This window comes from Vulpes vulpes, chromosome 2, assembly GCF_048418805.1.
Source record: "Vulpes vulpes isolate BD-2025 chromosome 2, VulVul3, whole genome shotgun sequence".
Taxonomy (NCBI): domain Eukaryota; kingdom Metazoa; phylum Chordata; class Mammalia; order Carnivora; family Canidae; genus Vulpes; species Vulpes vulpes.
The window spans coordinates 160,453,997-160,466,641 of record NC_132781.1 but is presented as its reverse complement, the minus strand read 5'-3'; the positions used below and the strand labels follow the sequence as shown (position 1 = coordinate 160,466,641).

General features: G+C 57.8%; 1 protein-coding gene across 18 annotated transcripts in view; it reads left to right on the top strand.

The window, feature by feature from the left end:
* Positions 1–12,645, top strand: part of ARHGEF10L (Rho guanine nucleotide exchange factor 10 like) — a 158,158-nt gene that overhangs the window by 47,208 nt on the left and 98,305 nt on the right. For 6 of the 18 annotated variants that reach the window (XM_072751061.1, XM_072751057.1, XM_072751058.1 and 3 more), the window contains exons 2-4: positions 4,860–4,939; positions 10,708–10,896; positions 11,640–11,673. In XM_072751061.1, the coding sequence (XP_072607162.1) occupies positions 4,903–4,939; positions 10,708–10,896; positions 11,640–11,673 (260 nt within the window). In that variant the 5' untranslated portion in view covers positions 4,860–4,902. Of the gene's footprint in view, positions 1–4,374; positions 4,607–4,726; positions 4,779–4,859; positions 4,940–10,707; positions 10,897–11,639; positions 11,674–12,645 lie in introns of those variants that run through there. The other 12 variants (XM_072751060.1, XM_072751051.1, XM_072751046.1 and 9 more) reach the window with 9 other exon arrangements.

The following is a 12,645-nucleotide window of genomic DNA, read 5'->3' as shown; positions in this document are numbered from 1 at the left end:
CTCCCAGAGCCCAGCCCTTCCTGTCCTCCAGCTGCTGGCCCTGCTGCTACAGCCTCCCTGACTGTCAGGAGCCCCCCCGGGGACATTTCTGTAGGCCCCATCCAGGAAAGAGGGGTGGGGCTTCTCTCTTGATTGGGGTGGGGGTTGGCTCAGAGTCGGCTGAGCTAGTGAGGAGGGGCAGGTGCCAGCAGGTGGAGGGTTTCCTATTGGGCCTCTGGATGGACCTTGAACTCTAGAGGATGGAGGCACCCGGTAAGCTCTTTGATTAAATTAGAGCCGCTGGGACACCTGTTTTAGTGGCAGGGCTGCCGAGGCGGGAGGGAGGCGCTCACACTGGCTGCTCTGAGCAAGCTGGGTGGTCGGGTCCCTGAGCTTACCCTGCTGGGCCCACCTGCTGCCCTGGCAGGAGCCCCCGCCCCCAACTCCTCTGTATCTCCCGCTGCCCCAGGGTGGCCCATGAAGGGCACAGCCTCCCGCCAGCCATTCCTCATAGGGTGGCAGGAGAAAGCCCCGTCCAGGGGGCCCGCCCGCCCGCCCAGTCTTGGCTGTCGTTGTCAACGAGATGGCCCCCAAGAGAACACAGTCCTCCAAGACCCTGCCGCCCAAGCTCAGGCCAGCGAATGTCCCAGCGATTGCGGCGGCCGGTGTTTCCGGGGAGCTCACTCTGGGGGCAATGCCTCGTCTCCCTGGCTCAGGACCTCTGCGCGACAGGTGCTTGTGAGGTTATCAGCTGCGCTGCTCCGGGGAAGTGGCGGAGCCGGGATTGGAACTCAGATCTGGCAACACGTCCCACGCCCTTTACCCGCTGCCCTCGCGTCTCTGCCTCTGCAGTGCAGCAGTGCCGTGGGCCCTTCCCTCCGTGGCCCGGCTTCCACCCCTGAAAAGCCGGAGCGGTGCCCTGTTTAGGGTAAAGGCTTCCTGGTTCCGACCCGCTATGATGTTTTTGCCTCAATGTTCTTTTTTAGAAAGCGGGAATGGTTATTTTTGTCGTCCCTTCTTATAATGCTCACCTGAGCCTAACAGCGTTACTGTCTACGTGGGTTTCCTCTCGGGCCTCTGCCTCTGGGCAGTTCTCAAGCACAATCCGAATCGCTTCTATACTCTGCTGGGCTGCTTTTTTGGTTTTTCCCCTGGCTCGCCTTCACCAGCCAGGTGGCCTCTTTTGCTAGAGACTGTCATGGCAGGAAGGTTCTGGAGCCCTATTCAGAGAGAGGCTCACTTCAGGGACATCACAGCACCTTTCTTCCGGCTCAGGCTCCCACCTCAAGAGCTCCCAGACCATGTACAACTCAAGGAAGACTTAAAAAAAAAAAATTAAACAAGGGAAATAGTCAAATGACTCCACCTGTTTGCCTAAGCACGTTCACTCCCAATGACCTGACTCCTTGCCTGTAGCAGCCTGGAAAATAGCCTGCACGGGAGCTTCATGCCCATTTTACAGAGGGGAAGCCTGAGGCTCTCAGAGGCTGAGGACAGGCCTGTGGTCACACGGAGAGGAGAGACAGAGCCCAGCCTGCAGGTGGCTCTGGCTGCCTCAGGCCACTTTCTCCAGATCCCCAGAGTGAGCCTCCCCCAGGGGCCCTACACTCCTGGGGTATGGAATCCAGACACGGTACGGTTTGCTGTCTCCCATCTTCGTGGCGACAGCTCCAAGGGTGAGCATCTTGGCGCTGGGTGAGCCTGCTGGCATTGTGTGCTTGGCCTCAGGTATGCTGCCGGGAGCCCCGAGGGGCAGGTAGTGGGACCCCCTTTGTACAGATGTGGACACTCACCAGGCTCACATCATCTCCTGGTGGAGATGCGACTCCAGCCCGAGTCCCCAGCTCCCAAGGCAGAGCTGTGCTCACCGCAGCCTGTGCTGTGTTAATAAGAGCCACGTACCAGTGGGTCCCAGGGACCCTTCCACGAGCTTTACCCATATTTACTCTTAATTATCTTAATAACCTGGGGAGGTGCTACTTTTTAGCCCCCATTTTGCAGATGACTACACCGAGGCTCAGAGATGGGGGCTAAGTCACTCATCCAAGGTGTCCTAGCTACCGAGTGGTGGGACCCCGGTGGTGTCAGGTAGCCTGAACCTTTTCCTAACTGTGGCCCCATGAAGGTCTCTGGTGTCAGCAATGGGAGACACCCCTGCTCCCTCACCTGCATCCTCCTGAGGCTAGGGGCACCTGTGTACAAATGGTGGCCACCGGGCTGTGGGCGTGCATGGGGCTTGTGGGTCCGTGTCCTTGCCTGGGGACCTCACTGCCCCAGATTAGTCTGTAGCAGATGCCCCCAGATTCCAGCCCCAAAGTCCAGAGAGGCATTGTGGTTGGAGGAGGGAGAGGAGGGTTTGGGGCTGAGTCCTAGTGTTGTCACCTGTCCCCTTGCCTCTGTGGCCTGGGCAGATCTCTCCTCCTCTCTGTGCCTTGGTTTCCTCATCTGTAAATGCACTAATGCAGATCAAGCTTTGGGCTTGGAACGGAGCGCAGGGATCACCTCTGCTGGGTGAGGAGAAGGGGGAGGACAGCTCTCTGGCCTGGACGGAAAGGATCCTAGGTTTCTGCATCATCAAAAAATTGTATTTGAGCAGCAGTTTGCATAGGGCCTGGGGCTGAGCGCCTCTCCTTTCCCTCCTGTACACGGGGTGTCAGTGTTCCTGCTCTTTCCTGAGGGGTTCTGGGTGAATCCCAGGGAGGAGGCACCTGCCTCAGGGCTGTGGGGCTGTTGTTGGGTCTTTCCACTGGCAAGGGAATTTGCAAACATTTTAGTTTGTTTCCCAAAGCCCTTTGCTGTAGTAACGTTTCTCTCTTGATGGCTTTGAGTGTGGGGCTCCCGGGCACAGCCACCGCCTAGGGGAGAGCAGTTTGCATTCAACCGAGTGAAAGTTGCCGTCCTCCGGGACTCAGCAGCTCCTAGAAGACATGGGCTTCTAGGCTCGCGTACGGGCTCACGTACGGGCTCACGTACGGGCTCACGTACGCACTTGCTCGAGGCCCTCCACACGTCAGTTGCTGCTGCGTTCATAAGGCCAAAACCCCGGGAGCTCCTCAGTGTCCCCTGTAGAGAGTATATGTGGGTGAGAGTATATGTTCCACCCCTGACCCCTAACCTCCACACAGCCATTCAGAAAAGTGAGGCTGACGTCTGTGTCCTGGTGTGAAAGGTCACCAGGGTTCTTAAGCTTTAAGAAAAGGTGGTGCAAAAAAAAAAAAAAAAAAAAAGGTGGTGCAGTGTGCTTCCCCCTGCGTGAAACAGGACACGTGTACAGGCACAGGGATAAGCAGCACACCCGTGGGCCATTTAGAAGGATCCCAAGGACCTAGTGAAGGCAGTTGCTTCGGGGTGGGACTGAGGGGACAGAGGTGGACAGGGCTGGGCTGAGGGGACGGAGGTGGGAGGGGGTGGGACTGGGGAGATGGGGGGATGGGGGTGGGCTGGGGGATGGAGGTGGGTGGGGGTGGGACTAGGGCGATGGGGGTGGATGAGGATGTTGGGGGTGGGACTGGGAAGACATGTGGATTGGGGTGGACTAGGGGGATAGAGGTGGGTGGGGGTTGGGACCCGGGGGGTAGGGGTGGATGGGGGTGTTTGGGGGTGGGACTGGGGGGATGGAGACTTTGCTCTGCACCCTTACGTTGTCTGGGTTTTGAGAGGCAGTGGAGTGGTTACCTAATGGGCACGGCCTCCGGGGCCCACGGCCTGGGTTCAAACTCTGGCTCTGCCACTTAGTAGATGTGTGATCTTGGGCAACTTACTTACGCATTCTGGGCCTCATATTCTCATAGTTTGTCTGATTTCTAATAGTTGGATTAAATCTGTTAATATTTGTAGAGTGCTTAGAATAGCACCTGAGACATGGTAGGCACTATGAGAATGTTTGCTGTTATTAATTAATTGCCATTTACATGCGTTCTATGCTTATTGAGGAAGCCGGTTAGTAAAAAATAAAGGCTTTAGGATTGCAGAGGAAAGCAGGCAGGCAGCCAGTGGGTGGCAGGGGCTGATTGGACTGTAGGGCTAGTGCTTCCCTCCGGGATCGATTCTCCCCTCCACAGAAAGGTCTAGAAGGACAGCCCCCAGCTCAGAATCGGGGGTGCCAGTATGGAGTGGGGAGAGCCCTGTCCCTCACTGCCTGGACTTGTGGCAAGGTTGGCTGCAGGCCTTGGGAAGCCCAGGGAGCCCCCGCTTTGAGGCCAGGGAAAACTGCTCCGAGCTCCGAGCGTTTGGGATTCTCTCCCTATGTCTGGCCATCTGCCTCTCTGCATCCCTTTACTTCCCTCGCGGCCATGTGCCAAGGCCAGTGGCCCCTCGCCAGCTGGCCAACCCCGTGGGGGCAGGACAGGGAGAGACAAAGAGTGAATGGCCTTCAGCGGGGCCGCAGGCGGGGCTGCTGCGAGGGGCCGGACTCCAGGGAGCTGCGGTCACTGGGCGGCCCAGAGAGGAAGTGTCCGGCCACGTCCATGACAGTTCAGGCGTGATCCAGCTTCTGGAGCACAGGAGCCCCAGCATGATCCTGGCCTCTGGGGCTGGGGTCCACCTGCAAGCCAGAAGGGATGAAGGGGGGTTGTCTAGCTGGACCTGCCGGGCTCCCCAGGGTCGCTGGGCGCTGAGCAGAAGGAAGGTCTGTGGTGGCCTGGCTCTTCTGGGAAGATGGGGCGATAGCTCTGCAGCTGCTGCCTTTCTGGGTTAATGATTTATGGTGGGTGGGGGCTGGGCCCTTTCTGGCACCATCCTGTGCTCTGGGAGCTGCTGGGGAAGGAGAAGGCGAGCTGGCGGGCTGGAGCGCACAGGTGGTAAGCCAGTGACCCCTTTCTGCTTGATGAAACTTTGCCCTTGAACCCCATCTAATTAGATTTTTGGTCTTTTTTTCACAGGCGAGCGGCTGGGACGGTGCTGGTCTGAGCTGGACTTTGTCTGATGGCTTCCTCCAACCCTCCGCCACAGGCTGCCATAGGTACCGTACCCCGGGCTTCCTGCTCGTCCCTCCTCGGAACGGGCCTCGGGGCTGGCGGAGGGATGCTAGCTTCGGAGCAGGCTGACCCTGGGTGAGAATCCTGCTCTGCTGGGGGTTAGCAGTGTGCCCTGGGGCAAGTGACTGCACCCCTCTGCCTCAGTTTCCTGGTCTGCAACGTGGAAGTCATAATCTGCTTCTCAACAGAGTAGGCTCCAGATGAGGGGTGATTCTTCACCTAAGATCCCCTGGAGATTTTAGACTTTTTTTTTTTGAGATTTTAAACTTTTAAGACCACTGTCCACCTGACACCAGGGGCGTGATGTGCTTGGGGGTGAAGCTCATGGATTGAGGGCAGTGACCCTGGAGGTGGAGGGGAAGGGCCTTGGGCCGATAGACACATGTGTGGAAACATTATTTGTTGTTAGTCTGATATTCAGTTCACTGTCCAGCAGTTTACCTGGCAACCCTAGCAGTGGGGCCTTGGACACTGCAGGTGGAGTCCAGCCCCCCCCCCCAGAGGAGCTGGACACCCTTCACCCACTGGGCCCAGCTGCCTGTCTTTGTATCTTCCTCTGGGAGAGGCCGGTGGCAGAGAGGTCCCATGTGAGGGCTTCTTCGCCAACCCTACCCTGCCACCGACACTGTGCGCTGAGTTGAGCCACTTGGTGTCTCTGCGGCTCCGCCTCATCACCGTACACGTGAGGACAGTAACGACACCTGCGCTGGTGCTGTTGCAGGTTTAAATATACAGAGAGCCCTGGCGTCGGGTGATCAGTTGCCCAATGAACGGAAACTATTATCCCCTTGCAAGGTGGACCACCAGGGACCAGGGAGGGTCCCTTCCTCCCCGAGGCTTCGTGTTCTCCTCCGAAGGGTGGGAGACCAGCACAGAGTCCACCTCGTGGCACACGGTGGCTGCTCGGGTCTCCTGCCTCCCGGGCTTGCTGGGGCTGGCTCTCCCAGGGCTGGGGTGTGTCCAGGAACGTCAGGCAGCAGGGGCCGGCTCCGGTCATGCCACCTGCCCAGATGGGTGGGAAGGGCTCAGTTCCGGGAGGGGCCTCCTGATTTGTCCTTCTGATAAGGAGCCACCTCTGGCTGCCTGGGTCTCAGGAGCAGGGGAGCGGGGCTCCGGGGACGGGGCATCTCCTGAGGCCTGACGGTGGCTTGGGCCCCAGGATGCTCCCTGCTCTGGCTTCTGCTGCCGGGGGCATTTTGCACCTTCTCCTATTCACCAGAAAATATGAACAAAATGATTTTATGATTGAATCAATTCAGTTCCTTTCACCAAACGTTTGACAGACATTTACTGTCCCAAGTATACCCCATATTGCCAGCCGGTGTCATATGGTTGAAACAGGCTCTTTGCTGTTTGCTGATTCTTTGAGAGCTTCCTGTTGTCATTTTTTTTTTAAAGATTTTATTTATTTATTCATGAGAGACACAGAGAGAGACAGAGAGAGAGAGGGGCAGAGACACAGGCAGAGGGAGAGGCAGGCTCCATGCAGGGAGCCCGACATGGGACTCGATCCTGGGACTCCAGGATCATGCCCTGGGCCAAAGGCAGGTGCTAAACCACTGAGCCACCCAGGGATCCCCAGCTTCCTGTTGTGTTAATTATAAAATTCAAATTCCCCCAAACACCTCTTCACGGTCCCCTAGTTCCGTCCCCCTTGCTCACATCTTGGGGGGTCCACTGGGTCTCATGCTGTTCGTTTACACTCCTGCTACGGCCGCAATCTGGGACACTAGCCCCACTCATCCTGCGAGGCTCTGTGCAGGGGTGGCCCGTGCCTGAAGCCATGCCAGTGTCTGGCCAGCGTGAGCGCCTTGCTGTCCCTGGGCGCTGGCTCGGGCCCTGGGGTTCTGTGCTCAACTCATGTGCAGTGAGCTCCTTGACACTGAGCGGGCGCATCTTACTCCTCTTTGAACCTCCCGGGCCCAGGAGCTGCTGGGAACAGTCCCCTGCATGCAGGCATGACCGTACTGATTGGTGTCCCTGCACAGGGCCTGTGGCCGGTTGCTCCACGGGCCTGGCCTGTGACTGGAAAGGCCTGCACATCTCCCCCAGGGCCTGGGGCTGGGCTCTGACTCAAGGCAATAATCATAATCATCATAATCATCATGGAGATAATGGTCATGATGCAATGGCCCTGGTGATAAGCAGGACCAGTATCAGCAGTGAGCACGTGCCCTCACACCAGGCAGCTTCACATGGGCAGGTTCATTCCGCCCTCTCATCCAGTGTCCTGTCCTGCCCGATGGCCCGAAAGCTGCTCGCTGTTCTTGTCCTTGTCATAGGTCAGGGAGCTGCAGCCTGGGGGGTATAGTGACCCCCCCCCCCATTCATACAATCAACATCGAGGAGAGTTGTGGTTGGAGCCCGGGGGTCTGACTGTGACACCCTAGTCATCACTCAGTACCAGCCACGCGCACAGTATCCCCACTGCCTCTCAGGCGGATTCAAGTGGGAGGGGCCACGGGCACTGAGTCCGGGGGTCAGGGTGGGGCTGTATCTGGTTGCCCTCAAATAGTGGGGGGGGGGGGGTCTTTGAAGTCATTTATCCCAGCATTTAAAACTTTTATTTTACTTTATTTTTTTTTAAAAAAGGTTTATTTATTTGAGGTGGGGGGAGGGACAGAGGGAGTAGGAGAGAGAATATCAAGCAGATGCTCTGCTGAACATGGAGCCCAACACAGGGGTTCGATCCCACAACTCCAAGATCGTGACCCGAGTCGAAACCAAGAGTTTCAGATGCTCAACTGACCGAGCCACCCAGGCACCCCAGTATTTTGAAACTTTTATTTTTTATTTATTTTTATTTATTTTTTTATTTTTAAACTTTTAAAACCACAGCCCATAGACCTGAGTATAGGAGTGTGTGTGTGTGTGTGTGTGTGTGTGTTTAGCGGATACTTATTGTGTGCCTGCTGTGGGCCGTGTGCGGGGCACTACACCAGATGCCGGGGTGTAACAGTGAGCAAAACAGACTGGAATCCCTCATGAGCTTACGTTCTGGTTAGGACACAGTAAAATAAAAGCATCGGACATCACTGCTGATGAGGCCCATAGCAAAAGTAAGGCAGGCAGGGTCATCAGGGAGTCCCAGGGTGTCTCTGTGGGCGGTTTTGGAGATGGCCTAGAGTAAGGACCTGAAGGAGGTGAGAGTGGGAGAAGATACCTGGGGAAGAACATTCTGGACCCCAGGATGGAAGGTGCTAAGGTCCCGAGGCAAGAGCACGTGGGGCACATTCATGGTGCAGCACAGAGCCCCGTGTGGCTGCAGTGGTGAGCGAGGGGAGAGCAGTAGAAGATTCTGTACCACCCGTGTGTGTGTACACCTGTGTCAGCAAGCAAACAGAACTGTCAAAGCCATGGCAAAAGTCATACCGAATGTGACTTTATTAATATTATGATAAAATATTTAAAAATATCTCAAGCAGTTCATAAACGAAGCAAAATACTGCCTGGGGGATCCCCTAATTGATTTTGTGACCCACCAGCGGGTTGAGAACTGTCATTTGAAAACCATCGATCCAGCTTCCAACTCAACCCCTGGACTTCCTTTGTTAATTCATCATGTCTGGGGCCTCCGTTTGGTGGGGAGGGAGGCTGAGCTCTGGGCTTCAGCTGCACCCCAGCACCGGAGGAAGGGGCTCCGTGGATTTGGTACATTGGCACCTGGAATGTTCTGCTCTGCAAACTCCCAGGTCACTGTAGGGGAGGGACTGGATTTTTCTAGTCGTCAAGAGACTGCTGGAGTTGGATATGCTCGTCAGCCCCTGTGCTGCTCCATAGAGCCGTCTCTCTGCTCCATCCACCCTCCTGCCTGCCTACTCATCCTTCCACCTCTGAGCACCTGTTGGGGCTGAGTCCACAAACATGGGCTGGGCAATCCTGTCTTCAAGGATCTCAGGCTGGGAGGGGCCGTACTTACGACAGGTGCTGTTGTGTAATGTGTCTACACACTAGGCCAAGTATTACCCTGGCAGTTCCCAACTAGGGGTGATTTTGTCCCCCAGGGAACATTTAGCAATGTCTGGAGACCTTGTTGGTGTCGCAACTGGAGGGTAATATTCGTTTCTAACTGGTAGAGGCCAGGGATGCTGCTGCAGGTCCTGCAGTGGCCCCAGCATGAAGACCCCGGGGAGCCAGCGCCAGTTGAGAGTGGCGAGGCAGGGAAACCCTGACCTACTTCTTAGTTCACACTCACCTCAGCCTAATGGGGTGGGTGCTGTTTTTATTCTCCTGTTTACGGAGGGAGAAACCAAATTCCAAGAGGTGATGAGACTTGCTCGGAACCACACAGCCCGTCTGGGTCCCAGGCAGGACCAGAGCTCGTGCTCTACCTTGTGTGGTGTGAGCTACAGCAGGACTGGAGGGGTAGTCCGCTTTGCAGACTTTTTTTCCCCCCAAGATTTTATTTATTTATTTGAGAGAGAGACAGACAGCAAGCGAGCACGTGCGCACAAGCAGGGGGAGGAGCAGACTCCTGGCTGAGCAGGGAGCCGGACGCTGGCTTGATCCCCGGACCCAGGACCCCTGGATCGTGACCTGAGCAGAAGGCAGGTGCTTAACCGACTGAGCCACCAGACGCCCCAGCTTTGCAGACTTTTAAAACCAGACCACATTGCCCTTTGATTTTGGAGCAGGTTTGCGTGAAGTAGGGGGATGGCGTAGCGAGCCCCCGGTGGTCCGTCCAGCCCCAGGTTCGAGGAAGGGAGTCCTCCCTGGGAGAAAACTGGGGACCTAAGCTTGGTGGGGCGGGTGGAAAGGTTGAGGGCCCGTTAAGCTCTTTAGGAGAGAGAACCCGTTCCTTTTCTTGTTTAACAGAAGTTGCTGAGCTTCTACCCCGGGCCAGGCCACCCTCTGTCCCCTTAAAGGGGACAGTTAAGAGGACTCTTAGGGATCTGAGGTCGGCTGGGGAATACAAAGGAGCACAAAACACATCTCTGCAGGTTAAACGGGAGTGGATGGATGGAGAAAACACGGGCTGAGAAGGGGCATGCGGGGGGGGGGGGGGCTCTGCTTCAGTTGAGCTTTGCTGGATGGCAGGAGGATGTGGCCCCACGGGGGCCTGGGGGTGCAGGCTCCTCACCCTGCTCCCCACACGCTGCTTCCCTTTGGGCTCCAGATACTTCCAGGCAGCTGCGTGCGGTGTGCAGGACAGGGGGGTGTGCTCACTTGCACGTGGTGAAAGCACACAGGCACACACGTGCTGAACCACATGCACGTGCATTTTAAAGGCCCCCTTGCAGGGCACCTGGGTGGCTCAGCAGTTGAGTGTCTGCCTTCAGCTCAGGCCGTAATCCCGGGGTCCTGGGATCGAGTCCCGCCTCGGGCTCCTCGCAGGGAGCCCGCTTCTCCCTCTGCCTGTGTCTCTGCCTCTCTGTCTCTCATGAATAAATAAAGTCTTTTAAAAAATAAACAAGTAAAAGATAAAAAGCCCCCTTTCTTATAAAACGGGGAAATGGGAAACAAGAACATGAAAGGTGTAGGTCTGGGTGCAGATGCAGGCCCGCCCGCCCTTTAGCCTTGCTCCCTCCCCTCTGTCCACTGCCTACCTGCTTGGAGCCCTCACCGATGACGATGACGGGTCACCTTGGGAGCCCAGGGGGGGCCAGCTGGCCTGGGCAGGGGTTTACTGCGTCCCTGGGAACTGCCCTCCTATCCTTACTCAGGCCCGCAGCAGCTCCCCCGTGGTAGCCGGTAGCCTTTTCCCTTGACCAAACCCCAGGCCCTGAGTCCGCTAACTCCTCCTCCCTTCCAGAAGATCAGCTGGTTCCCGGAGGCCCCGGCCCCTCCCCCGAGGCGGAGGACGACCCTGGAGAGGCTTTTGAGTTTGACGACAGTGATGATGACGAGGACACCAGCGCCGGCCTGGGTGTCCCAGGCCTTGCCCCAGAGAAGGACATCGAGGATGCCCCACTGATCCACTTGGACTCCGCCCCCACCACTGGTAAGGTGTTTTTGGGAGCCTTGGGTCCTCCCACTCCCCCGGCCTCTGGGGCTCTAGGCTCCCAGGGATGCCTCCCAGACCCTCCACTGTCCCCAGAAGCAGGAAGGGAAAAACCATTGAGAAGTTGCATTCCGTTGCTTCCCCTGGGAACTGGAGATTCCGAGCATTCCTGCAGCATCTGGCGCACTTTGACATGGGGTCGTGGAAGTGGTTGGCTCCGGGTCCTGCTTGGATACAGTTGCTGCCCAGGGCTCGTGTCTCCGAAGCCCCTCTTCCCCAGCAGCTTCTCCCAGGGAGTCACACAGCCAGGGGAGCCACCTCCCGGAGGGGTGGGAGGGCCCTGATAAGGCCGTGTTAAATGGCAGCTTCTGGGCTCTCGTATTGTGTCATCTGGGAGAGACTGGGGACTGGACTAGCAGGAACTTCCTGCAGGCTTGGGGACTAGGGGCTCTCCTTGAGGAGCTGGGGGTGGAGGCAGGCCCAGAGCTGGCAGGGCGGCTGTTCTGATCGGAGCTGGGATGTGGGCCATGGAGGTGGGAGCGGGCTGGTACAGGTAGGACAGGTAGGGAGCTTAATGACAGTGCGGTGGCTGGGGGAAGGGAGGCAGGAAGCCGGCAGGCACCCAGGTTGGCCAGGCTCTGTCTCTGGCACCCCGGGGAGGCTGGGAAAGGGGGCGGGGATGGACTGAGTCCGTAGGGACCAGCCTCAGGCCTGACAGGCTCTCCTCTGCTCTCTTCCCACAGACCCAGACCCAGCAGCCTCACCACCCCAGACAGAGTAAGTACTTGAGCCTTGTTCCTTTGCTTTGGTGGTTGGAGAAAGAGGGGACGCTGGTCAGGAGGTGTCGGGAGGGTGGTGCTGGGCCCAGGACCGCTCAGACTTCGCCTAAGGATCCAGCTCGGGGGAGGGGGGGAGCGAGCATCGGGGCGGGGGTTGGCTGCACAGCTGGGTTTGGGTTTGGGGGCCGTTAAAGCAGAGGCCTTTCAGGGTTTTGCTCACTGCTGCTTCCTGCCTGGCTTTGGGGACCTGGGTGCTTAGAGAGTCCTCCTCTAAGGGAATCCTTAGTGGTGGATCTAGGCCCTGGGGTCCTGGCTTTAAATCCTGGCCACCATGGCAGGAGGAGGGGCGTTTGAGTCTCCCTTTCTCATCCTGGTGTGCAGACCCAGGGGGCCTGATTCTCAGGTGGGTGTCACCCAGCTGGAGAGCTCAGAGATGCAGCTTGCTGCCCTGGGCTCCTGGGGGGGCCATCTGGAATGGGTGGGCCCTGGAGGGTTTCTGCTGGGCCCGAGGTCGGGGGTCGGCCTCTCCTCCCTGCCCGGGGACCTGAAATGAATCAGCAGCCCTGCACCTGTGCGGGGGAGTTCTGATCCCCCAGGGGTTAGAGCCCTCCGGGGTGGGCCCGGAAGGAAGCTAGCCAGAAACTGGGCCTAGTGGGGGATGCAGATGCAGGAGACTGGCCCAGAGAAGAATGCCCAGGGTGCTGAGACACCACCGATGGGAAGAGGCCTGGGGGGAGAGCTCAGAGAGAGGGGAGGGGTGGGAAGGGGTGGGAGGAAGCTACTGGCAGGGGCAGGAGGCTGGGAAGGGGAGTGGGCTGTGAGCAAGCGCACCACTGCCCTCCAGGTCTGGTGCTCTTGTTTCTCTCAGGCCACCCTCCTGGAGAACCCCGTTGCCCACTCAGGGTGGGGATCTCGGCAGCCTGGCCCGTCCCTGCCCGCCTGCTCTCTGTGAGCCCTGGAAGCCGGGTTG